The sequence below is a fragment of the Nuphar pumila genome, chromosome 13 (genome assembly GCF_984573655.1).
Source record: "Nuphar pumila chromosome 13, dmNupPumi1.hap1.1, whole genome shotgun sequence".
NCBI lineage: Eukaryota > Viridiplantae > Streptophyta > Magnoliopsida > Nymphaeales > Nymphaeaceae > Nuphar > Nuphar pumila.
Window position 1 is genome coordinate 100,671,066 of NC_143261.1, and position 27,805 is coordinate 100,698,870.

General features: G+C 39.1%; 1 protein-coding gene across 6 annotated transcripts in view; it reads left to right on the forward strand.

Annotated features, from left to right (window-relative positions):
• The first annotated feature begins 6,722 nt into the window (after positions 1 to 6,722).
• The window catches only part of LOC149819467 (U-box domain-containing protein 35-like), a 41,137-nt gene continuing 20,054 nt past the window's right edge, over positions 6,723 to 27,805 (forward strand). The window contains exons 1-5 of one of the 6 annotated variants that reach the window (XM_089985596.1): positions 6,723 to 6,935; positions 7,775 to 8,011; positions 14,010 to 14,128; positions 15,157 to 15,278; positions 18,788 to 18,981. In XM_089985596.1, the coding sequence (XP_089841722.1) occupies positions 7,816 to 8,011; positions 14,010 to 14,128; positions 15,157 to 15,278; positions 18,788 to 18,981 (631 nt within the window). In that variant the 5' untranslated portion in view covers positions 6,723 to 6,935; positions 7,775 to 7,815. Of the gene's footprint in view, positions 6,936 to 6,969; positions 7,114 to 7,774; positions 8,012 to 14,009; positions 14,129 to 14,189; positions 14,276 to 15,106; positions 15,279 to 18,787; positions 18,982 to 27,805 lie in introns of those variants that run through there. The other 5 variants (XM_089985595.1, XM_089985597.1, XM_089985598.1 and 2 more) reach the window with 5 other exon arrangements.

Consider the following 27,805-nt stretch of genomic DNA (forward strand, 5'->3'; position numbering starts at 1 on the left):
TATTTCATTCATTTTTTTCCCATTTTGGGTTTTTTTCAACTAACCCTATGAATCTATTTAGTGCATATCTAGCTAAAAGATTTTATAATTTAAAATCTATTACAAAATATGAAAATTCAAAAATTTAAGAAAAAACCTCAAAAAATCGTTGATGTTACAATTCCCAAATACGTTGATTAGGAAGACTTGGCTGATATTTCAAAATCAAAAGATTCTAAAACTTTGTTTTGCAAAATTGTTTATTTGGAAAGTTGTACTCATGAAAAGAAATCCTTTTCTCAAAAATTTTAGTACCCATGCACAAACTCACATCTTTTGAAAAATAGCATACTTAGAATATGATGAACCACAAATCTTATTTTGAACATGATTTATCTTTCAAACCGTGAGTACCACACTATGCAACTCATACGAGGCGAGATCGCTACAGATCTATCATTCGTTTATCGTAGTATTTGTATATTGCGCATACCTCACGATATTGGTCTTGATAAACGGGTTAAGGGTTTTTCAAAGATATCACCCCAAAACACAAGTTCGTGTCCCTAATTGGGTTTATCTGAGTCGTATCGGATACTCAAGCCGAAGTTGTAAAACACATCTTCTAAATACATTGATTTGGAAGATCTAACTGCTATCTCACAAAATACTTTCAAAATCTGTTTTGTAAAACAACGCATTTTGAAAAAAGGTTTGCGCCTAAAAATCCCCTTTTTGGAGAACCGAAGTGCATAAGTGTGAGTCATGTTTTTTAAAACAAATGAACGAAATGGAATACGATCAAAGTTGCACTTAAGTGCAAGTCAGCAAAAAATGAGTTCGTGCACAATACAGTGAGATGGTAAGGTGCCATCGATCCCCAAAGTGTAAAACTGTGTAATGAGCATAAAAATGCGTAAGCAGAACATGAGGTACGAAAATACATAAGCAATGCACGAGGTACAAAACCATACCTCGGCTAAATAAATGCGTAAACAAGTAAATGCGTAAAGCAAATAAGTTGTACACTAAAGCACGACGGCAAAAGTAAAGCCAAGAAAAGTAAAGACAGAAAGTAAATGCAAAAGTAAAAGCCTGAGCACATAAAGCGCGATGGCAACAGAAAGCAATAAAGATAGAAAAGTAAAGATAGAAAGTAAATGCAAAAGTAAAAGCTTGGGCAGATAAAGTGCGATGGCAACAAAAAGCAGTATAGACAAAAAAGTAAAAAGGATAAGGATCATGAAACTGCATCCTTGAGTTAAAAGCGTATGCATATAGATATACATATACATATATACATTGTCCTTTGTCCTTGCCTTTTTATTTTAATTAATTTTAGTTTAGTTTTTCCACTATCTTTTCTTTTTTATTTTCATTTTTAATTGCTTTATTTTAGTTCATTCATTGTCCTTTGTGCAAACTTTTCCCTACCCTTGGGAGTCGCGACATCGCGTATGTCATTGAACGTAAGTAATGTACGTCTCAGGTCACGGGGCACGAGAGAGCTCCATTATGCAAGCTACAAAAAATACTCAAGTTAGCATGCTAACAACAAAAAGGAAAAGAAAAAGGGCAGGGGCACAACCCTTGCCTACCGATTCAAAATAAGAGGAAAGGGGGCAGGGGTTGCATCCTTGCCCGTTGCTTGTCTTATAAAAAAGGAGCATGGAAGGGGACACACCCTTGCTGACTGCTGCCAAAAAGAGAGACAGGAGGTAGGGTGCCCCTGTCCACAGGCTACCGGCAAAACCGAGGCAAGAGGAGGGCGCAACAACACCCTCCCCGCAAAGAAGGCAATGAGAAGCAGAGGCTCGGCCCCTACTTATGGACCAATCGAAAAGACAGCAGGGGCAAGAGGGGTTTTGCCCTAGCCAGCGTGACCAAGATGATGACAAGGGCTTTTCCCCTGTTTGACACACACAGAGAGTCAGGGCAATAACCCTGCCTGTCTGAGGGTCCAAACGGTAGGGGCCTCGCCCCTGCCTGAGCAACTTCAAAGAGGCAGGGGCGGAGCCCTTGTCTGATGGAGTTAGACGAAAGGGGAAGGGAAACTGAGATAGGGGCAAACCCCTGTTTGCCGTGGAGAAAGAGGGGCAGGGCCTTTTTGCCTCTGCCTGCAGGTGACAGAGGGCCAAGCAGAGGCACCGCCTTTGGCTATACTGAGAAATCGGGTGGTGCCTAACAAGGCACAGGGAGGCAGGGCAAGCCGAGCTGCCCCGACCGAATGGTGGGCTCGACAGGGGCCCCGACTTCGACCCTGTGAGGAGGTAACTAAGGAGGGGTGGGGCTCGGCTGTCAGGCCAAGCCTGACCCTCAGTTGTAGGGATGCATGACCTCCCTTTTGTCTGCCGAAAGGGCACGAAGGCAGGGGTGAGGCCTCTACCTGTCAGCCATGAAGAGGGAGGTAGGGGCGCAACCCTTGCCTATCAGATATGCGTAAGCGGCAAGGGGGCATCGCCCCCCTCCCCGTCGACATGTCATAAAACAAGGGGCAGGGGCAAGGGCCCCTGATGATAGTTCGAATATAGGCGGCAGGGAGTGTCTCCCTTATCGACCTGTCAGAAAAGAAAAGCAGAAGAAGACTAAGAAGAAGGCAATGAGAGACTGAGAGAGAGAGAAGCATTCACCTGCAAGAGAGGTCACAGGGGGAGACGAGTTACAAGAGAGGGAACCGACTTAGGGAGAGTTTAGAGACTGTGTCAGGGTGTAAGGCGACGACGTTGGGGATGGCAATGGTGAGCTAGGGATGAACGAGGTCGATGTAGGGGGGAGGAGAGGGCGTCAAGCGAGGATGCTAGAGAGGAAGATGATCGACCGAGGTTGGGTACCCCGGTCGACATCGTTGATGGTCAAAAAAAGAAGAAAAGCGGTCAGACGAGAGAAGAGGGGGGTACGGTAAGGGAAGGAGAAGGGTTTCTTGAAACCCTAACCCCTCGAGTTTCTTAAATAGACTCGGGTGGGGTGGGGTGGGTTTGGGGGGGGGGTATTAAAGGTACCCAAATCGGGTCCGGGTCGGACCCGAATTCGGTAACAATTTTTTTTTTTAACCGTGGGTTTTATAGCTATCACATAGGATAATTATGGTAGTCCATTTCTCCTAACTTCGATGACTGGGAAAGCCGAGTCATTTTTCCATGGGGTGATCGTTAACGACCTGTCCATTGGAGTTTTTGTACCATCCATCCTCTCTCTTGATGAACCGTAGGAGGCGAATGGGCATGACGGGGGTTTCTTAACTGCCGTCCTATTCTACATACTCTGGTATGTTAGACTCACTCAAACATCTTACCTGTGAAGGTGTAACATTATTTTTTTTTGTGTTCCAACAAATGTGCTCAGTGCACGTTTTGAGGTTTGATCGACCTCTCCAGCTACTCATCGTAGTATAATATAATATCCCTATCAAAAGGGCACAACTACGATGGTAAGCATGGATTTCTCAAAAGATAACTGAACACAACATCTGCATAAATAAATCTATGCTCAGTCTTTACAACAAAGGTAACATACAAACTTCGGATTGCTGCAGGTCCACATATTTTTCCCAAGCAACCCAACTTAGGGTGAAGCTAGCTGCATCCAGCAGAAAATAGGGAAATGGCTAGCTTAGCTATGCAACTGTGCACTCGAGAAAACTCAAAATTTGTATAGAGGTAGAACTCCTTCTCGAGATTGATGCACTCATACGATTTCACATCTTTTCAAAAAGAGCAAAAATCAGTACACATAACTGCACACCCTGTGAGGCTTGCCTAAGCAGAGTCTCAAGAGGCAAGGCCTCGCACCGAACACGACAATTCAGAAAGAAAAAGAAAAATAGGGACGCTAAGTGCAGAAAGTAAAGGCATAAAGTACATGCAGAAAAGTAAAAATAGACAGAAAATGCATAAACATAATGCGGGAAGTAAATACGGAACATAAAGACAAAAAATAAGTACTAGAAAGTAAATACAGAAGCATGTCTAGGCACTTAAAGCGCGACAACAACAGGAAAGTAAATGCGGAGAAGTAATTGTCTTTGCTTTTCCATATTTATTCATTTGTTTTAACATCTTGTTCGTTTATAGCCTTTTTATGCAACTTGCCCCTACCTCAGGGGGGTTGTGGGTCTGCATACACGGACATAAGTGAGGACAAGCTTGGGCCATGAGGCGCGAGCTTGCTCCGTTGTGCAAACTGCAAAGAAACACATGTTAGCAAATGAAGCAATTGAACTGGAGGGCGGAGCAGACTTGGCTGTGAGCCCTGACCCCATCCTGACCTGAACGGTGCAGGCGAGGCCAGGGGCTTCACCCTTGACAACTTACTGGAATCGCCGAGGGCGACAGGGGTTTGGCCCCCTGTCAACCCGTCGAAAGGACTTAAGGCAGTAGGGGCTCAACCCCTGTCGTCCCACCAAAAAACGTAGAAGGAGACAGGGGCTAAGCCCTCTGTCGACCTTCTAGAAATGCGGATAGGGGCAGAGGCTTGGCCCCTACCGACCTGCCAGAAGGCGTCAGGAGCCTTGCCCTGTCGTGAGACAGGGGACAATAGGGGCTAGCCCCCTGTTAGTCTGTCAAAGGAGACAAAGGCGACAAGGGCTCGACCCCTGCTATCCTTATGGGAAAAAGGCCCAGGCGGTAGGGGTCGGGCCCTTGCCAGCATGCCGGATAACACCGAGGTAGAAGGGAGAGGAAAAGCCCCCTGCCTGTGAGAAGATCACAGAGGCAGGGGTGGAGCCCCCTGCCTGACACCCCCTGCCTGTCGGAAAACAAAGAGACAGGGAGCGGAGCCCTCCTGCCTAACATAAGATCACAGAGGTAGGGGGCTCCGCCCCCTACCTGACGGAACCAGAAGTAGGGAGGCTCTACTCCCTACCTGCCGAAAAAATCATAGAGGCAAGGGCGGAGCCCCTTGCCTAACATAAACAAAGAGGTAGGGGGTGGAGCCGCCGTCCTGCCTGCCAGAAAATTGCAGAGGCAGGGGGCTCCGCCCCCAGCCAGACGGGAGGAGGCAAAGAGGCTCTGCTCCCTGCCTGATGGAAAAAATGAAAGGAAGAAGGCAGACAGAAGAAGAGGAAAGAGACAACTGGAAGGGGAAAACCCTACCTACGGTCGGCAAGGCGGCGGATGCCGGTGGGGGGTCATCGGTGCGGCTACCAGAAAGGGAAGCAACGAGAGGGCGAGTGTAAAAGGTGCGTCGACCGGGCATCGCCAGCGCACGCAGGGAGAGGAAGAAGATAACGAAGGGGAGAGAATAGGAGGTCGACGGTGATCGCCGACAACAAAGAGAGGGAGATAAGGGCTGACAAATGGGAGAGAGCATAGGAGGCCACCGACGAGGGCTCCGGAAGGGGGAAACACAAAGAAGTTGAGGGTCGGGTGGCCGGGGGTGCAGGGGACACGGAGAAGAAGGAAGCCGATAGGTGGGGGAGGGGGCCTGCCACCTCCCCCTCCCCCTGCGTAACCTATTAAGGTTGCAGGGCGGTGGGGGCGGTGCCCCGATCCCGATGCCTAATTGGATTCAGGTCAGTTTAGACCCGTGTCCATTTTTTTCACGTGGATTTTTACATGAAGGATGAAGTTATCATGATTGATGAATCACTTTGACCCTAGCAAGGTGAGGAGAACGAAGGAGAAACTACTATGTATTGGAGGCAAGGCCAATAATATCTGGGATAAATAATTAAGAACATTCTTGCTCTATTTTTTTGTCACATGCACATTCATCGACATTGGTATTTTAAATATTATAGGTGAATTATATATAATTTTAAACTATTTTATAAATATTTGTTGAATTATAAAAAAATTATTTGTTGAATTATAAATGTCTAGTTAATTATAGTAAGAAATGTTTGCTGAATTATAAAAAAAATGTTTGTTGAATCGTATATGTTTGATGAATTATAACAAGAAATGTATGTTAAATTATAACAAAAACGATATTTTTGTGATTTTAGAGAACTCTGTAAATAACTATTACGATTTTAGTGAACTCTAAAAATAATTGTTGCAATTTTAAAGAACACAAATAATTAATGTGATTTTACTAAGGTATTTGCGAAGTTACGATCATAAGGAGGTTTACAAAACAACTTTGGTGTAAATATACATTTAAGTGAGGGTTACAGAAGAGAGGTTCGCACGGTATCCAACAATTTTTTGCATTTTATGAATATTGAAAAAAAAATAGGTGCCAACATATATTTAAGTGATGGTTAAAGAAAAGAGATGAGAGCTTTGCATAGTTTCCTACAACTTTAGAATAAAGTATGTTATTTTACAATTACCATAAAAGATTGCACCAATAATATAATTTTTTGTGCGCTTCTTGAAGACTACACAAAATATATGCAAATATGAAATTTAAGTGAAGTTTTGCCTTAATCCACAGACAAAATGATATATTGAGTTTTTTTTGGGTGAAGGATTGTTGGTTCGGACAATGGGTGGATGAAAAAAATGAGGGCATTTGAAAAATATATCATATTTGTCATGTAGTACAATCATTTATTCTTTTACACCCAAATGATTAATACAATTTTAATTTAAAAGTAATATTTTGTGCATCTTTATAAGGCAGGTTCTTTTTTTTAAGAAGCGTGTTTCTCGTGACGCATTTAATGTAAGCGCGGTTCCCCTAAAGTTTTCGAAGCGAGTGAAAGAAGCGCGTGGCTTGCGTGCCTCGTTCAAATATCTTTAGAAGCTTCGAAGCGTTGACAACCCCTACCGCCCCTGCACGTATCACACACACAGAGAGAGAGAGAGAGAGAGAGAGAGAGAGAGAACGTGCTCGCCTCTTCTCGATCACCATGAGCATCCATTCCATTAAAAACAAAATGCGGGTCTCCGTTTCTGGTAGCCGAGTGGAGCATTCGCACGTCGGGGTTGAAAAGAGACGAAGATTTGCCGGCAAGCAAGAGTTGTTTCTGCAACCGAGTTTCTTCCCTTTGTAGCTGCAGGATCTTCCGGGTAATGGGTTTCCTTCTTTTTGGTGCAATGTTTCTTGCAACTCCAAGGTTTTTGCTTCGTTGGTCGTTGAATCATTGCCTGGTTTTTTGAAGATTTCTCCGCGTACTTGTTGTTTTCTCTGAGCCGGTGATTGGATTTTTGTGTTTTCTGTCTCGTAAATTTGCAATCTAATTTGAAGGTGAGGTTGCTTGTACTGAGTTCTCTATTGGGTTGAAGGCTTTTTCGTTGTAAGCGACACCACCAATGTTCTCATCAATAGTTATCGATTGATGCCTTTTCAATCGAAACCAAGAATTGTGTTCAAAACATATGAGTTGAATTTCTTTCCCCATTTATGATTTGCTACACGATGGATTCATGATTTGAGTGATTTCATAATCACAATGCAATTGTTCTTTTTTTTTTGGGTTTTTGTTAATAGTGGTGACTTTTTATGGTCAAAGATGCTATTAGAGCAAGAAGAGAAAAAGCAGATGCCTTTTGATTCTCTTTGTTCAAGTTTTCTTTCTAGGACCTTTTTCTTGGTTTCAGGATTTCTCAATGTAGGCGTTTATGTCGGTTAAAAATGTCAAACGTATCTCCGATTAAGATTTGTAAAACTGGCTTGGAACTATTTCATTGGAACAGATTTGGATGCGGAATCGGGTTTTACATTTTGTGAGCTGAGCCAATTAGCATCAATGCTAAACCAAACAAGTTAGTGATTATTTAACAGTTTTGATCCGAGAGACCCAATTGGTCATTGTGTTTCTCAAGAGTAGTGGATCCTCTTATAGCATTAGAATAGTCTACTCTGGATGCTGTACTAATGCTTTTCATGTATCCAATTCCTTTCCTAGCAGAGAGAAGAATATCTGAAATATCTGGCACAGAAGGGCAAATGGAAGTGCCTAACATGGAGAAAGAACATACATCTCCATCTCCTTCAGCTATAAAAGTAGCTATCGCTGCCAGCGGAAAAAGGAACAGCAAGCTTGCGCTTAGATGGGCACTAGAGAACTTCATTTCTGATGGAAGAAAACTTTTATTCAAGATCCTACATGTACGACCACGAATTGCAATGATTCCCAGCCGAAGTATGTCAAATTTAATAAGTTGGTAATCTTTTTGGAGGGGTTTGATCTGAAACTATTGTTTTAGAACATAAGTAAAATGACAATCTGTTGATTTATGTGTGGCATATATATCCATGTAAAAAGTTCATTTACGAAGATCCGTTGTCATAGATTTACATCACCTCTAATTTCACCATGTGAACTTTTTTTGCATAAATTCAAGTAGAGATTTCATCGTGAAGAGTCTGAGATGTTTTGATAGATTTCATCCATCTAGACTTGATTATCACCTATATATTCTCTGGGCATGAAAAATAGGGGAGATAATTTTTAATCTTATGTTGATTTTCACAGGATCACACAGATTGTGAAGGCTGAGACATTGATGTGTTTGTGCACTGTGTTAAAATGTAAACATGTAATACATATATTATATATATAATAATAATAATAATAAAATTATATAATATATATTTATTTTATTATTCTTTTCTTTTTTTTCCTTTTATTTTGTAGTTCAATTTGAAGTATGTAGTCAAGATCTATTTAGATCTTGACTAAAGTCCTAGCTGTTGAACCTAATCCAACGGCTAGAAATAGAGCGATTCTATTGGAAGAGATCTCTAAGAGCTCTTCCATACCTCTTTCCTTCTTGTATAAATAGGGGTGAACCCCTCCATTATAAGGTGTTCTCTTAATGCTTCTTAAGCATTCTTATTCTCAATAAAGATTTATTTATTCATTGTTGTGTTCTTCCTTTTATACCCTTTTATGGGTTTGCGTGAAGTGTCTTTATAGACATTCTTTGGTGGATTCAAGTGCATTTGTAGAAGATCACCATTTTATTACATGGTATCAGAGCTGCGGAGATCGTAGATCTTGAAGCACTTTTGCCTTCATTTCTGCGCCTTATTTGTAAAAGGTGTTTCATCACCTTCTTCTTGGCTTAAAAAGATTTGTTTGAAGAAAGGAGGACTTGCGCTACAAAAAGAGGGTGATAAAGAGGTTTCTCTAACGGAAGAGGAGAAGAGCAAGGCGTTAGCCACTTATGAAAAGAAATGAAAAGAGTGGAGGATAGGGCATGCAAAAATTATGTCATGGCTAATTAATAGCATAGACATTAAAAAATGCTCTAGTCTTGCTAAGTTTGAGCATGCCGATAAGGCTTGGGAATACCTTAAAAACATGTATTCCCTTAAAGATATTGCACATGTGTGCAATTTACAAGACAAAGTTCAGACAATGACTCAAAGATACAAAACTATTTGAGAGTATTACAATGAGTTATCCGAACTTTGGGAACAGTTGGCTCTTCTTGAGCCCAAATGACATTGTGCCGAAGATATCGAGCTCCGCCAAAAGTAACTCGATATGGAACATTTCTATCAATTTGTAAATGGTCTAAGGCCGGAGTTTGAATCCACCAAATCGGCCCTTTTACATCATGGATTTTTTTTTCTATTGTTGATACTATAGAAGAGCTCACTATGGAGGAAAATAGACTTAGAAAAAGTATTCTAAAAGTTGATGATGACTCGGTTTTAGCTGTATCTAGACCGAGAAATCATACTCGTACTTACAAGCCACCTCATTTTGGAAGGCAAAATAGTGACTTTGACAAAAGAAAAGTCATTTGTCATCAGTGTCATGAACCAGTGACTATAGGCCTCAATGTCCAAAATTAAAAAGAAAAGAAGAAAAAGAGTTGCATCTGTTGAATCTGAGTCAAAAGATCAAGATGCACCTGTATCTATGACTCAATTGATGAAAATTCTTCAACCTCTTCTCAAAGGGATATCCTCCTCAACTGAAGCCTCAATTGGAGCGGTTGTTGCATCTTTCTCCGGTTCGGGTAACTTTCCTTGGCTTTTAGATTCTGGTGCTTCTTTTTACATGACCCCGAATGTCAATAGTCTATCTGAATGCCTTAAAAATAACTCAAGTGTGTCAAAGTTTTTACAGCCGATGGCACATCTTTTGAAATAAAAGGAGTAGGATGTTTAAAAAAAAATCATAAATCCAATTTTTTTTTTTATTTCAGAAGTTAAATATATCCCTAAACTAAATTTGAATCTCTTATCTGTTTCACAAATATCTGAATATGGATGTAATATCTCCTTCTCTTCTCATGGATGTTGGGTACAGGATTGTCAGTCAGGAAAGCTGATTGGGGAAGGCCATAAAGAAGGATGACTCTATTACATGGACTTTTTGGAATTGCCCAAGAATGCATTTTTTATAATGTTCAGAAATTAGAATTGGATTTATGGCACAAAAGACTTGGCCATCTTCACATGTCTAAAATTCAATATTTTTCAAGTTTGGTAAAATTTTGTAATTCTGAAAGTTTTTCTTGTAAAAGTTGCATTCTTGGCAAAATGAAAAGATTACGTTTTCTTATTAGAACTTTTGTTTCTTTACAACTACTTGAGTTAATACATTCGGATGTTTGGGGCCCCACAACAATTATTTTTAAAGGTGATTATGCATATTGTGTCATTTTTGTTGATGGCTTTTCTAGACATACTTGGATTTATTTTCTTAAATATAAATCTGAAGTTTTTTTCTAACTTTTAAATATTTCATAAATTGGTTAAAAATAAGTTTCAGAATTATATTTCCATTTTCACACTGATTCAGGGAGAGAGTTTATTTCCAAAGAATTCAAAGACTATCTCAATTTACATGGCATTACACATCAAAGATCATGTCCACATACTCCACAACAAAATGGCCTAGCCGAACGTAAACATCGGCATATTATGGAAACTACTAGGACCTTGCTAATTGTAAATCGAGTTCTAAAAAGTTTTTAGGCTGAAGGCGTCCTAACTGCTAGCTATCTCATCAATAAGATGCCATCTTCCTTGTTAAAAAATATAACTCCAATAGAAAAACTTATCAATTTAGCTCCAGACTGTTCTAGATTAAGAATCTTTAGATGTAAATGTTTTGTTTTTACCAACAAAAATGACAAACTCTCTCATCGTGCAATTCCATGTGCCTTTTTAGGATATGCTGATAATAAAAAAGGCTATAGGTGTTTTGACTTTCAAAATGAAAAAATATGTGTCAAGAAATGTATCTTTTTGGAAAAAGAAAGCTTCTTTGACTTTGAAAAATCCAAGGATGTCACTGAATATTCCTTTTTAATTGATCTAACTTTAAAATTCAATAAATGTGACTTTGCCAATGGTCAAAGTCCTATTGCTATTGAGAATGATGTTAATGGAGAGCAAAACCATAGGGATGTTAGTCTAGAATATTCACGACGAAGAGAGCCAAATCTTCCATGTGCATTAAAAAAATATTTCGAAGTTCCACCCAGAAGGACGTCTAGAATTTCTAGACCTCCCGAAAAATTTGTATCCTATGAATCTTTTTCACCCACATATAGGGCAACCATTGCATTAATACAATCGTATGTTAGACCATCATCCTATTCTCAAGCCAAAAATCATATAGAATGGATAGAAACCATGAAAATAGAATTGGATGTATTAGAAAAGGCCAACACCTAGACTATCCAAGATTGTCTTCCGGGTAAGAAACCTATAGGCTGCTGGTGGGTATACAAAGTCAAAACAAAAAGTGATGAAACCTTAAAAAGGTATAAGGCCTGTCTAGTGGCAAAAGGATATGCCCAAGAGTATGACATCGATTATGAAGAAACATTCGTTTCTGTGGCCCATATGACCACTGGCAAAACCTTAATAACTTTGGCCTCCATTAGAAAATGGCCTATCCTTCAATTAGATGTCAAAAATGCGTTTTTGAATGAGAATCTCACTGAAGAAGTATACATGGAAGCCCCATCTGGTATTAGTATCCCTAAGGATAAAGCTCTTTGTCTTGAATAAGCTCTTTATGGTCTTAAACAGGCTCCAAAAGCCTGGTATGACAAATTTAGTTATGTTATGCTTGATATTGGTTTTCAACCTTGTTTAACTGATACTACTTTGTTTATTAAGAAATTTGATGCATGCATCATTATTCTCCTTTATGTGGATGATATTATCATCACCGGAGGCGATAAACAGGGAGTTGCAAATATCAAAACTCTTCTTAAAACTCACTTTGAAATGATTAACTTAGGTTTATTAAAATATTTTTTAGGTATTGAAGTTACTTATTCCCCTCGGGGGTATTTGATATCTCAATTTAAATTTGCTTTTGATATTGTTTTTAGGTCTGGAATTACAAATGATAAGAAAGTCGACACTCCTGAAGTTGTCAACGTTAATATAAAAATTGATGATGGAGAACTTCTTGACGATCCTACTCCTTATAGATAGCTTATTAGAGCTCTTTCTTATCTTTCCATTACTAGGCCAGATATAGCACATGTTGTTCACACTGCTAGTTAGTTTCAGCATGCTCACACCTCTGTGCATATGAGAGCAGTTTTGCATATCATTAGATACTTAAAGTCTTCTCTTTCACGAGGACTCTTCTTATCTGCTTCATCATGTTTAAATTTAATTGCATATTTTGATGCTGACTGGGGAGGTGATCCCAATAATAGACAATCAACCACTGGTTTTTGTGTATTCTTAAGTGAATCCTTGATTTTGTGGAGGTGCAAGAAGTAGCAGAAGGTCGCACTTTCCACCACTGAAGTTGAATACAAAGCCATGACAACCACCACTATGGAAGTTGTTTGGCTCAAACGATTGCTAGCAAATATGGGAGCTGAAGCGACGCAAGCACAAAAAATGTGTTGTGACACTGACAACAAAAGTGTCATCTACATTACAAGCATCCAGACATTCCATGAACACACCAAACACATTGAGATAGACTGTCACTATGTCAAAGGTAAGTACTTACATGGAATCATTGATCTGTCATATGTTACATCAGAATATCAATTAGCAGATTTCTTCACAAAGCCTCTAGCTGCTCCCAGATTTCACTTTCTCTTAGACAAACTTTTGCTCATTGTACCGTAAGTTTGAGGGGGAGTGTTAAAATGTAAACATGTAATATATATTATATATATAATAATAAAATAATTATATAATATATATTTATTTTATTATTCTTTTCTTTTTTTTCCTTTTATTTTGTAGTTCAATTTAAACTACGTAGTCAAGATCTATTTAGATCTTGACTAAAGTCCTAGTCGTTGGACCTAGTCCAACGCCTAGAAATAGAGCCGTTGGACTAGGTCCAAAGACTCTATTGGAAGAGCTCTTCATACTTCTTTCCTTCTTGTATAAATAGGGGTGAACCCCTCCATTGTAAAGTGTTCTCTTGAATGCTTCTTAAGCATTCTTATTCTCAATAAAGATTTATTTATTTATTGTTATGTTCTTCCTTTTATACCCTTTTATGGGTTTGCTTGAAGTGTCTTTATAGACTTTCTTTGGTGGATTCAAGTGCATTTGTAGAAGATCACCGTTTCATTACACTAAGATCACTCTTATATCAATGCAACAAAAAGGTGTTAGACCAATGACATTTGAGCAGGATCTCTTTTGTTTTTGGCACAATGGAATTGTAAGAAAAGATAGGAACCAACTAATATTAAAGGAAATGAAATGTTTAAGAAGGTTAAGTAACCATTTAAGAAAACAGATTTTGCATACCAAAATATCAATCAAAGTTGAATATCTATATGAATCTTTTTGGAGATCAGACCCTATAGATATGACCTACAAGGTTTGTTTAGTAGGAAATGGGTTTTGGACTGCGATGACATGCAGGTTGGTTTTTCAGTGGCATGAAAACTTGATGGCACACAGATATGTTTGAAAATTTCATGGCTCAAAAAATCGTGTTACTACATTGAAAGAACCTTTTAAATTCATATTTCATGCAGTAAAAGTTTGATACAAAAGTCATAATAGAAATGATGTCTGCACAAATTCTTTTGAAGTAGATGCATGATAATGAAGATAATCTGAAAATGATACTTGATACTGAATATTTTTCACTAGTTAAAACTGAATCTTCTCATGGAAAATATCTTAACTATTGCCTGCTTATGTTTACTGACCATGTTTTGTACATGCAGTGGGACCACTTCCAATCTCTGCAGTTCACAAGGATATAGCTTCTGCATATATTGAGGAAATAGAATCAAAGACAAATGAGCTGCTTTCTCCTTACCAACGAATGTGTGCTCAGAGAAAGGTCTCAATTCTCTTTCCCTTTTCTTTTCTTGACCAAATAGATTTTAAAACATTCCTGAATAATATAGCTTCTGCATATACTGAGGAAATAGAATCAAAGACAAATGAGCTGCTTGCTCCTTACCAACGAATGTGTGCTCAGAGAAAGGTCTCAATTCTCTTTCCCTTTTCTTTTCTTGACCAAATAGATTTTAAAACATTCGTGAACATAGGAATGTGAAATCTATTCACCCTACAAATGCTTTCCTATTAGTTTTGAATGTTGATGCTTAGATTGTGGTGATCCTTTTGAAAGGTGAAAACCATAATGCATATGCATATACATACATGTGGTTTTATCCACAAGGGTGCTTCTGTATATTTTGATGCATTTATGGCTAATTTTGCATTTTGTAGTGACATTTGTCCTTCCTGACCTATCATCAAGCCAAAGATTCATTTGACATGACTTAAACCTATTGGTTACCTATTGACACTTTTGAGTGTAGTCTTTGTCAAATCCTGACTAATCAACTTGTGGTTGCAGTTGAACTGGTCTTAGTTTTTGTCCATAATGGTATGTTCTTTTCTAAACGAGTACTTGCAAGCAAGGACCTCAACATGATCATGACTTAGTTATTTCGTGGAGATTAAATTGCTCCCAGACCATTCATGTCATTGGAACATGTGCAAGTCATAGTCTAAAAACTTTGGTAACTTGACTTATGGTTATAGTTCTTTGATTATATAATATGATGTAATTTTCTTCAATATCAGGGGCCTGATTTTTTGCTGCACTACTTTTCCTTCCCCCAACCCACCCAAAAGAAAGAAAGAAAAAAAACAGAGGCCTGATTTAGGCTGGTTAAAAATTTATGTAAATATCAGTAGAGTATCTTTATGAATTTTTACTAGTAAGAGCCAGCTTCTGCTGTGTTTTTTTGGAATCCTTAGTCTCAAATTTCAATTTTCTCATTCATGCTCCCTTTACAATTTGCAGTTTGCTGTTGGGGTGCAAACATAATTTATTTGCTCATGTTGCATATTTAGGTAGAAGCAGAGACATTGGTGATTGAGGCAGATGATATAATGGCTGCAATATCTAATGAAGTTGTTAAATCTGAAATTAAGAAGCTTGTCTTAGGATCTACCACTCGTAATGCTCTCTCAAGGTATTTATTACAAAGGTTGTCCATGTGTATGTTGTGCCCATGCGTCTTTATGTGCATTTGCTGTTACACCATAGCAAATCAAAGTAGTTGTCATAAGAGTTGATTGGACCCATATGATGTGTGGGTAGCATGCACAAATCTTTGTGGAGAATGTGTGTTATACATGTAATGAAGTGATCCGATACACATGCAAGAACACACTTTCAATCAAGTGGAATGCTTGATTGAATCACCGAACCACCCACACACAAGGGTCTAACAAATTAATATTACATATATTCGCACAAGAGAGTATTATTCAAATACAAGGCCTTCAAGGCCAATTTATAGAACAAGAGAGGGGGCTATTGGGTCAGAATTCTGACTGTTGGGAGCAACTCCAACAGTCATATTGGAGCTGCTCCCAATGATCCAAAACCTGATAAAAATAAAAAGGATAAAAAGTTAGAAAAAGAAATAAAAATAAAAGGAAAATAAAAATGGTTGTCAGCCCCTATTGGACTGACGCCTATTATAGTGAAAGAACCGAAATACCCTTGATGGGTATTTCGGTTTACAACACATACTTAAACATACATATACATATATGTATATGCATACCATAGCATATCTTAACACCCCCCTCAAACTCATGGTACAACCACCGAGAGTTTCCCAAGTAGGAAGTGGAATCTGGGTGATGGTAGCGCTTTGGTGAAGAAGTCCGCGAGTTGGTATTCTGATGGAACATAAGGTAGTTGATGGTCTTTCGCAAGAAGTGTTCACGAACGTAGTGGCAATCCATCTCAATACGTTTCGTTCTTTCATGAAATGTATGATTGCTTGCAATGTAAACATCGCTCTTGTTGTCACAACATAATTTTGAAGGTTATGCAGTATGAACCCCCAAGTTTTCTAGAAGTTGCCTCAACCAAACTAATTTCGACGTAGTGGTTGTCATGGTCCGATACTCAGTTTCAGTCGAGAGGGACACCTTCTGCTGCTTTTTGCATCGCCATGAGATTAGAGAATCACCTACAAAAACACATAAACCAGTGGTTGAGCGTCTATCATTGATATACCCTCCCCAATCAGAGTCAGAATATGCAATGACTTCTAGGGAGGAAGAGGATGATAAAAATAAATCAAGGTTAATAGATTTTTTAATATATCTAACAATTCTCATATAAGACCCATGTGATTAAAAAAAACTTGGACCGGGTCGGATCCGGATCCTACCCGGATCCATAATACCCATTAGGGTTATACGAATGCGATGCAGGGGCGAACGTCTTTTAAACCCTCTGTGCCGCTTTTCCCTTTCCCCCTTGATTGAAAAGGGAAACCTTTTGAGGGTTTCTTGAATCTCTCCCCCTCCGTGCCCTTTAAAATCGCGCAGAGGGGAGGGAGGGCTCTCAACCTGAGCCCTCCCTGCTCTCACTTCTCGTGACCTCCCCTCTCTGCAACCCCCAACGAGCCAGACGCCCGCCTCTCACTCGCTTCCTCCCGTCCGGCGTACCTCGATGATCGTCGACATCGACCTCGCATGACATCGCCCCCCTTCCAGATACGCCCTCCTCCTGACGTCTCTTGTTGTGATTTTCGGCAAGCCCCACCACCGCCGCCTCCTTTTTCAGATCGCTGTCACCTGCGACCTCGCAGGTCCCCACTTCCTCCCTGTCTTCCTCTCCCTCTTTGATGACCTGTCACAGCTATCGCCGACGACTCCACAGGGGAGACCGACATCGACACCGCCTTCTCTCTCTCTCGTTCCTCGGATCCTGTGTGCGACAACACCAGCCGACGACGCCGACCCTCTCTCAAGTAAGCATCGTCCCTCTCTCCTTCTCCCCTTTTCTCTCTGTGTACGCTAGGAGGCTGACGACCCCCTTCCATGCCTCCCCTCTCCCTATGTGTGCGTCGAGAGGACGACAGGAGGCCGACGACCCCCTGCCGTGCCTCCCCTCCCCTCCCTCTCTGCAATCGCTGGGAGGACGACAGGAGGTCGACGACCCCCTGTCGTGCCTCCCCTCTCTCTGCGATCGCCGGGAGGCCGACAACCCTGTGTTGTGCCTCCCCCCCTCTCTCTACGTTCGTCGGGAGGCCGGCAGGAGGCCGACAATCCCCTGCTGCGCCTCCCCTCTCTCTTTGTGTTCGCTGGAAGGTCGGCAGGAGGTTGGCGGCCCCTTGTCACGCCTTCCATCTCTCTCTCTCTCTCCCTTTCTGTTGTTGGCAAGCAGGGGCTTGCCCCCTTCCGCCTCTCAGTTCTGGGCAGACAGGGGACACCCCTACTGCCTCTCAGTTATCGGCAGGCAGGGGTTCACCCGTTGTCGCCCCTCTATTTTTGGCAGGCAAGGGCTTGCCCCCTATCGCTTTTGTAATTTCAACAGGCAGGGGCACGCTCCTGCCGCCTCCCTTTTCCGGCCGGCAGGGATGATGCCCCTGCCTGATTTTTCTTTTCGGTAGGACCAAATGGGTCTTCGCTTGTTGGTAGGAGCTGTTAGTGCACGTCACTATGTGTTGGGACATTGCAAGTTCAAAACCCTAAGGTATGTTGTATTTTGGGTTGGGGTCGATCGGCCTTCGAGTTGCCGAGCCCATACATGTCGCCCCTTATTTCCATTGTATGGGGTCAACCCCGACTCGGTCAATACTTCTTGTATTTTAATAATCACTTTATTTGTTTACAGCTCACACGATAAATCCCGTTTGTGCCCCACAACCCGTGTCTTACATCACCTACACTCGTAGGCGCTCACAGCGATGCAACCTCTCAAGGTAGGAGAAAGTTGCACATGCAGAGAGTAAAAATTGATTTCATCTACACTTTGATTTAGATCATAGAGTAAATAGAGACGATGCCCACAAAAAGCCCCAAATTGGCAATTCTAGAAAACCTTAAAAAATAAACTCAAAGTGAGCAAAATGTGTTTAAGGGCTCAAAAACAACTGTTATGTATCTAAACATCTGAGCCAAAAGTGGCTGGAAAAAAGAACAAAATGATACTGTTGGAAAAATGACCTTCTGGCAGTGTCAAATTTATATAACACATCCCCTGTTGGGGTGATATTACAACACAGTTACAAATTTTGGGGGTGTATCATATTGTTTTAAAGGGTTTTCAGTATTCTGTCGCACTATACATTATGCCTTGTACAATATTTGTTAGATTCATTGTTTACAAATTTTTTAAATTAAACTCAATGAGTATTTCCTCAAAAGAAAAGAACCTGTTGATTTATGATGCAGTGAACCTGCACATGAGAAAAAGTGTTATCTCTCTTCCTTAATTTTATGATCAATAGGCACGATCTATTTCGGAAATTTGAACTTCTAGCAGATATTTTTCATCAAAATAAATTTATTATTTACTCATAACTGTTATCTCACTATTTCTTTCTTTCATGTTTGATTTATATGCTTCTAATCACTTTTTGTGTTGTCCTCTATGCTTCTAATAACTTTTTGTTTCAGTGGTGCATATCATTGATCATAGCAATATACTGAAAGCACATCTTTTTATATGAAGGAAATTCATTGAAAAAGGCACATCCACCACGGTTTTAGACCCATACTTCTGCGTTGTCTATTTTGTATCAAAAGGAAAATTATCATTAGTGCGTACAGCTAGTCTAGAGATGAATAAATTTGCTGAATTTTCAAGTGGTCGGACAAGTTTCTGTGTCAACAGTTTCTCAAGTCATGCTTCTGCCACACAAACAGGTAATCTTGCTTGCTTAGATTTATAAGTGCACATTTTGGCCCCATAGAAAATGGTTATCCCACATAAGATTTTTGTAGTGATCTTTTGGGTTTTCTTTTCTTGATCTATGCAATTAATGTTATGCTCCTTTTTTCTGTTTGTTGGTCCAGCACTTGACATCATTTTCCAACATGGTTGATAGGTCTTATTAGAGATTTGTGGCTATGTGCACCATTTGATCATTCTGTTGGGTTTGTCCATAGAGGCATGCTTATACTGTTAAATTTGTGTGTGTGTGTGTGTGTGTGTGTGTGTGTGTGTGTGTGTGTGTGTGTGTGTGTGTGTGTGTGTGTGTGTGTGTCGAGGGGTGGTTAATGTTTGCAATGCCTGTTTGATGCTAACACTTTTGAAAAGCTGTAATTACACACATTGTAAGAATAGGTTCATTTACTCATTGTGATTTGGGAGCGAGACATCTTTTAATGCTTAATTTATAGACTCACCAGTATGCCCTTGGCAACATTGTAAAAGCCACCAAAGGTGTTCAAGATTTAGTAGGAGCGACAAATATGAACTTCTTGATGTCCATTATAGTTGTTCATCTTGACAACCATTAAAGTTGTTCAAGGTAGCACCTTGTGTGTGCATGTCTAAAATAGTAGGACATCTCTGTAATGAAGTGGTTTAAAGAATAAATATTCTTAAAATCACAGTAATGCTTTACAAGCAAACAAGCACAATGCTCACAAGGGCTCACAAGATCTCAAAATAGCACACACATAATATGAAGAGTTTTATTTGTCTCTCAAAATTGTATATGTATAGTAGGGTTCCCATATTTATAGAGTACAAGAGAATTAGCTGTTATGAATGTCACGAATCAATGTGATTCTTCAATAAGTCACTTACTCAACACAAGAGAGATGACCACTTTTGGGTCCAATGTAAAAATGTAATATATATATAATAATATTATATTATATTATTATATATATATTTTTGTATTTTTCTTTTCTTTATTTTTCTGTTTTATTATCTAGTTCAAATAGAACTAGTTTGAATAAACTAGTCAAGTCTTAGTTAAGACTTGACTAGATAGAGAGTCGTTGGACTATGGAGTCCCCTCCTCCTCCTCTTCTCATATGTGTATAAATAGGGGTGATTCCCCTCTCTTATGAATCAACGCTTCTTAAGCATTTTGTGTATGAATAAAATATTATTTATTTTTCGAGTGTTCTTTCATTTATACCCTTTCAAGGGTCATGCTTGTAGTGTCTTCAATAGACACCTTTTTGTGAGTTCTGAAAAAGTTGTATCATATACCCGACTCGGGTCCATATGGGTTCTAGTGTACATTGTATTCTGGGTCTGGATATTATACCAGACCTGGATCCATTTTGTATACCAAAACATATAAATATATGTCTTTAGGAAATCGTGACAGCTGCAACCCTTCTTCTTCTATTCTTCTATTCTTCTCTCTTTCTCTCAATACAGGTTCTACAAAGGATTCTAACATGGTATCAAAGCCGAGATCCATCTAGGGGTTGAAGAGGCTTTCAAAAGGTGCGTCCGACCAGAGGTTTGAGGATCCCTTCATCTCTTGTCTTTTTCAGTTTTGTTCCTTCTTCATCTCTCGTTTCTTCATTTCTTCTCTAGTTCTTTTCTGGTGGATTCACGTCTCACGTGAATCCCTAAATTCACCTGTGAGGAGCTCACGTGAATCCTTTGTTCACGTAAATCCCGTGTGCCAAAAAAAAGGGGGAAAACTCGTTTCACGTGAATCTTCTGTTTCACGTGAATCACTAAAGTCGACCCACCTTCTTCTTCGTCTGGTATATTCAGATCTGGTGCGCCAGATCTGTACCCTCTCTGCATCCCTTCTTCTTTCTCACTTGGACTGGAATATTCAGATTTGACTGTGAAGTTGGGTCAGATATGAAATATTAAGTTTTTTTTTGCTATCCAGATTTGCTGTGTGACAACAGTTTTTCAATCTGATTCTTATTTCTTCAAGTGTCTCCCCTTGCAGTCTATTTCTTCTCGCTGTCACAACTGGTATTCACATTGCGTTTTGTCTGAAGATACAGTTAGTTTCGAATTCTGTTCAACGTGTGAGGAGTTCCATTGCATTAATCTCAAATCTTATAAAAAAAGGTGGAAGGGAAAACTTAGATTTGGAGATCTGGCAGTTTCTCATTGCTAGTTTTTGAAGGTTACTCAGCTTCTAAAAAAAAGAGGCGATCAACAAACTTCTCTGGCAGTAGACTGAGCTCTTCGTGAATACCCTTGTTAAATTTCCTTTCTTCATAGATTCTCATTCTTCCCAATTGAATCTTTCTTCGAATTTTCTCAATCAGCTTGTTTTCGAAAAGTTAATCACCTCAAACTTCTTGATTTGGAAGAGACAAATCATTCCTTTTATAAGGAGCCAAGGTTTTTTAAGTCACCTGGATGGAACCACTCCAGTCTCGCTAGAATTTGTTATGAGAGAAGAGAAAGATGATAAAGGGGCAAGTTCAATTGTGTATGTCAAAAATGCAGAATACCTCAACTGGGAAAGGAAAGATCAATCAGTATTTGCATACATCACTTCTACCTTGTCTCAAGAGGTTCTTGTTGCAATCCCCGACAATTGTACAACCCTGCAACTTTGGGAGAGATTGGTTCAGACGTATTCACAAGTTTCACAGGCGAGGATGGTTTTTCTCAAGAGGGAATTTCAGCTGCTGAGAAAAGATTTCATGACCATCATGGAATATCTAAACAAGATGAAGACTATCACAGACCAACTTACAGTTATAGGATGTGCGGTGAGTGACAATGATATGGTGCAACAAATTCTGAGTGGATTGGGATCCAACTATAATATGATCGTCACTTCACTACTGTGTCTACCTGCCCTTCTTACTTTTGATGAGTTGCGAGCTAAATTAATTCAGTATGAAATGACTAAAGGGATTTTCTGAAGAAACTCATGCTCATGCAAATTCCCAAGAAGTTTTTGCCACAGGGATGACTTATGGTCGAGGACGATGGCAAGGGGGACAAGGGCGAAATGGATACGAAGGACGTGGATTGCTTCCCACCCCAAATATGTTGATTCATGCTCAGGGACAAAGATCTATTCCCACTTGCTTACTTTGTAACAAAAGGGGGCATATCAAGGCAAATTGTTGGCACAATCTTGAAAATAAAGGAAAGACTCCACAGACAGAACAAAAAAGAAAGTCCAACAATATAAGAGACAAGAGAGATTAGAGATTTGTTGATATCCGCCTTGTCAGAATTGAAATTAAAGCAGAATGATCAAGGCACCTGGTTCGTTGACTCAGGGGCAGTTACTCACGTGACTGGCGATGCAGGTAAACTTTCTAAACCTATTCCTTATTTTGGCAAAAGTAAAATTGTCACTGGAGATGGATCCTACCATCATGTTTCCCATGTTGGAAAATGTGGCATTCCCATGTCACGTTCTACTCTTGAACTTTCTGATGTCCTTCATGCTCCCAATATCAAGAAAAATATTGTCTCTGTTTCTAAACTTGTTGATGATAATCATGCTTCAGTCAAATTCACTCCGTTCTCTGTGCAGGTCAAGGACCTTCGTGAAATGAAATGGGGATCTTCGAAACACGAGCTTAGATTAACAAGGGCAAGTGTCAAGAATGACACTAAAGCATAACCCTTAAAAAGGGTATAACTGAAAACAAAATAAAAATAAAAATGTATTCTTTATTGATATGAAAAACCAATTGTTTAAGAAGCATTGGAGTTAAATACAAGAGGGGCTGCACCCCTTTATATACACAGCTGAAAGAGGACTCAATAGAGTTGTTGGGCACAGTCCAACAACTCTATTTAGAGCTGTTGGAATGTGTCAGTCCAACAGCTCTATTGCTAGTCAAGTCTGGACAGGACTTGACTAGCAACAGTCATTCTAGTTCAAACTGAACTAGATGACATAAAGACAAAATAAAAATAAAGGAAAAAAATTACAGAAAAGAAAGAAATGAAAAATGTATTTATATATATAATAATATAATATTATTATATATACATATATGTACAGTTTTACATTTTAACACTCCCCCTCAAACTTACGGTACAATGAGCGAAAGTTTGTCTAAGAGAAAGTGAAATCGGGGAGCAGCGAGAGGCTTTGTAAAGAAGTCTGCTAACTGATATTCTAAAGTGACATATGGCAAATCAATTATCCCGTGTAGATATTCTTCTCTGACGTAGTGACAATCCATTTCGATGTGTTTGGTGCGTTCGTGGAATGTTCTGTTACTGGCAATGTAGATCGCACTTTTGTTGTCACAACACATTTGTGAAGCCTTTGTTGCTTCAGTTCCCATGTCAGCAAGCAGTCGTCAGAGCCAAACTACTTTCATGGTCGTGGTTGCCATGGCTCTGTATTCAGCTTCGGTGGATGAGAGAGATACCTTCTGCTGCTTTTTACACCTCCACGAGATTAATGATTCCCCTAAAAAGACACAAAAGCCAGTGGTTGAGTGTGTGTTATTGGGATCACCTCCCCAATCAGCATCAGTATATGCAATTAAATCAAGAGAAGAGGAGGAAGATAAGAAAAGTCCTCGTGAAAGAGAGGACTTGATGTATCTGATAATACGCATGACTGCTCCCATATGAACAAAAGTAGGAGCATGTTGAAATTGACTTGCTGTATGAACAACATGTGCTATATCTGGTCTGGTAATGGATAGATAGGAAAGTGCCCCAATAAGCTGTCTGTAAGGAGTAGGGTCTGCAAGAAGTTCTCCATCATCAATCTTCATTTTAACATTAACAACTTCTGGAGTGTCAACTTTCTTTATCATCAGTAATACCAGACCTGAAAACAATATCAAAAGCAAATTTAGTCTGAGATAATAAATATCCTCTAGGAGAATAAGCAACTTCAATGCCTAAAAAATATCTCAACAAGCCCAAATCAGTCATTTCAAAATGAGATTTAAGAAGTGTTTTGATTGTTTCAACTCCCTGTTTATCGCTTTCGGTGATGATCATATCATCCACATAGAGAAGAAGCACAATGATCCCTGCGTCAGAATTCTTAATAAACAAAGCAGTGTCAGTTAAACAGAATTGAAAACCAATATCAATCATAACACGACTAAACCTATCATACCAAGCTTTTGGTGCTTGTTTAAGTCCATAAAAAGCTTTTTATAAGCGAAGGACTTTACCCTTAGGAATACTTAGACCAGGAGGGGGTTTCATATATACTTCTTCAACTAGCTTTCCATTTAAAAAAACATTTTTGACATCCATTTGAAAAATAAACCATTTTTTGATAGAAGCTAAGGCAATTAAGGTTCGGATAGTAGTCATACGAGCCACCGGAGCAAAGGTTTCTTCATAATCAATCCCATATTCTTGGGCATAACCTTTGGCTACTAAACGGGCTTTATATCTTTCAAGAGTACCATCACTCTTGGTTTTAATTTTATAAACCCATCGACATCCTATAGTTTTCTTCCCTGGAGGAAGATCTTGAATATTCCATGTAGAAGCCTTTTCAAGTGCATCTAATTCAGCTTTCATGGCTTCTATCCATTTGATATCATTTTTTGCTTGAAAATATGTGGATGGTTCTTCATATGAGTGAATTAATGCAATAATTGCCCTATATGTGGGTGAGAAAGACTCGTATGATACAAACTTTCCTGGAGGCCTCGAGATTCGGGATGATTGTCTAGTTGGAATGTTAGAATATTTCTCGAGTGCACATGGAGGATTAGACTCTTGTCGCCTGGAATATTGAATACTAGTATCTCTATGAACTTCTTCATTTTCAACATTAAGATCAATAATTCTTTGATCATCATCAAAGTTACAGTCAAGGTCATATTCATCAGATGTTGATGTTAGATCTAGCAAAAAGGAGTACTCAGTGACGTCTTTTAATTTTCTAAAATCAAAGAAGCTCTCCTTTTCAAGAAAGGAAACATTTCTAGACACATATAGTTTATTATTTTTGAAGTCAAAACATCTATAACCTTTCTGGTTTTCAGCATATCCTAAAAAGGCACAGGGAATCGCACGAGGGGAAAGTTTATCATTTTTGTCAGTAAATATGAAACATTTGCACCCAAATATTCTTAGTCTAGAGTAGTCTGGAGAAATGTTCATAAGTTTTTCAATGGGAGTGATATTTTGTAACAAAGAAGATGACATCCTATTAATGAGATAGGTGGCAGTTAAGGCAGCTTCTGCCCAAAAGTCTTTCGGGACTTGATTTGCTATTAATAAAGTCCTAGTGGTTTCTATAATATGGCGATGTTTTCGTTTTGCCAGTCCATTTTGTTGAGGTGTATAAGGACAAGATCTTTGATGTGTGATGCCATGCAATTTAAGATAATTTTGAAAATCTGTGGATAAAAACTCTCCCCCTGAATCTGTGCGAAAAATAGTAATATCATTTTGAAACTTGTTTTTAACCATATTATGAAAAGTTTGAAAGTATGAAAATACTTCAGACTTATGTTTGAGAAAGTACATCCACGTATGTCGGGAGAAATCATCGACAAAAATAACATAGTAAACAAATCCTCCTTTAGAAATTACTGGTGCAGGACCCCAAACATTCGAGTGTATTAATTCAAGTGGTCTTGAAGAGAAAAAGGTTCTGTTCTGAAATGGTAATCTTTTCATTTTGCCGAGAATACAATCTTTACAATCAAATGATTCAGAGTTACAAAATTTCCCTAGATTTGGAAAATGTTGGATTTTGGCTATATGTGGGTGACCAAGTCTCTTATGCCACAGTTCCAACTCTATTTTTTGAATATTATAACAAAAAGCTTTCTTCGGCATTTCCAAAAAATCCATGTAATAGAGTCCCCCTTCTCTATGGCCTTCCCCAATCAGCTTGCCTGACTGGCGATCCTGTACCCAACAACCATGAGAAGAAAAAGAAATATTACACCCATAATCAGAAATTTGAGATACAGATAAAAGATTTAAATTTAATTTGGGAACATGTCTAATTTCTGGAATAATTTTTTTTTTTGTTTTATAAATTTTTTTAAAATTTACTATTCCTTCTATTTCAAGAGAAGTCCCATCAGCAGTAAAGACCTTTGACATGCTTGTTTTATTTTTAACACATTTGGATAGACTTTGATTATTTGGGGTCATATGAAAAGATGCACCAGAGTCAAGAAGCTAAGAAATTTTACCTATATCAGAAAAAGATGAGGCTGCTGCGCCGGTTGAAGCTTAAGATGAGGAAGATGCACCTTTGATGAGAGGCTGAAGAATCTCCATTAGTTGGGCCAGGGAAACTGGTTCATCCTGATCTTTAGGCTTCGATCCAGCAATTGCAGCTCTTTTTTCTCTCAGCTCCTTAAGTTTGGGACATTGTGGCCTGTAGTGTCCCCGTTCATGACAGTGATGACAAATAACTTTTTTCTTATCATAGTCACCATTTTGTCGGTTAAAGTGAGGAGGCCTATATGATCGAACATGATTTTTTGGTCTAGACACGGCTAAAACGGAATCATCTTCAATTTTTAAAGAACCTTTCCGGAGACGATTTTCTTCCATTGTTAACTCTTCAATAGTTTCAACAATAGAAGGAATTTTTCCCCGGTGAAGTAGGGCCGATTTAGTGGTTTCAAATTCCGGCCTTAATCTAGTGATAAACTGGTAAAAATGTTCAGCATCGAGTTGTTTCTGACGAAGCTCGATGTCTTCGGCACAATGCCACTTTGGTTCTAAAAGGGAAAGTTCTTCCCAAAGTTCGGACAACCCATTGTAATATTCACGAATAGTTTTGTCTCCTTGTGTCATCATTCGAACTTTTTCTTGGAGGTTGCACACGTGTGCAATATCTTTAAGGGAATACATATTCTTAAGGTATTCTCATGCCTTATCGGCATGATCAAATTTGGCAAGACTTGAGCATTTTTTAATGTCAACGCTATTGATAAGCCATGACATTATCTTCGCATGAGATATTCTCCATTCTTTCCATTTCTTCTCGTATGAGGCAATAGCCTTGATTTTCTTTTCTTCCGATAGAGGGACCTCTTTATCTCCCTTCTTTTTAGTAAGAGATAGCTTAGGTTCCGAATCGGAACCATCCACAATCCCCCATAAGCCTTTTCCCCATATATGGTGCTTCATGATTGAAGCCCATGTTACATAGTTCGTATCGCTTAGTTTCATAGGCATGATGGTGACTTTATCATTGTCATCCATCGATTACAAGGAGAGAAAGAATAGGGATAGAAGAGAAACAAGAAGGAAAATGAAAAAGAAAGAAAAAAAAAACAATACAACAAGATGTGAAATCTTTTCCAATGAAGTGATAAAACACTTCTCTTCAAGTGGCGAACACTTTTGCAAACGGGCACAGAAACCGAGGCAGCTTTTTCTCAAGATTTAGTACTTCCGCGGCTCTGATACCATGAAATGAAATGGGGATCTTCGAAACACGAGCTTAGATTAACAAGGGCAAGTGTCAAGAATGATACTAAAGCATAACCCTTAAAAAGGGTATAACTGGAAACAAAATAAAAATAAAAATGTATTCTTTATTGATATGAAAAACCAATTGCTTAAGAAGCATTGGAGTTAAATACAAGAGGGGCTGCACCCCTTTATATACACAGCTGAAAGAGGACTCAATAGAGCTGTTGGGCACAGTCCAACAACTCTATTGCTAGTCAAGTCTGGACAGGACTTGACTAGCAACAGTCATTCTAGTTCAAACTGAACTAGATGACATAAAGACAAAAAATAAAAATAAAGGAAAAAAATTACAGAAAAGAAAGAAATGAAAAATGTATTTATATATATATATATATAATA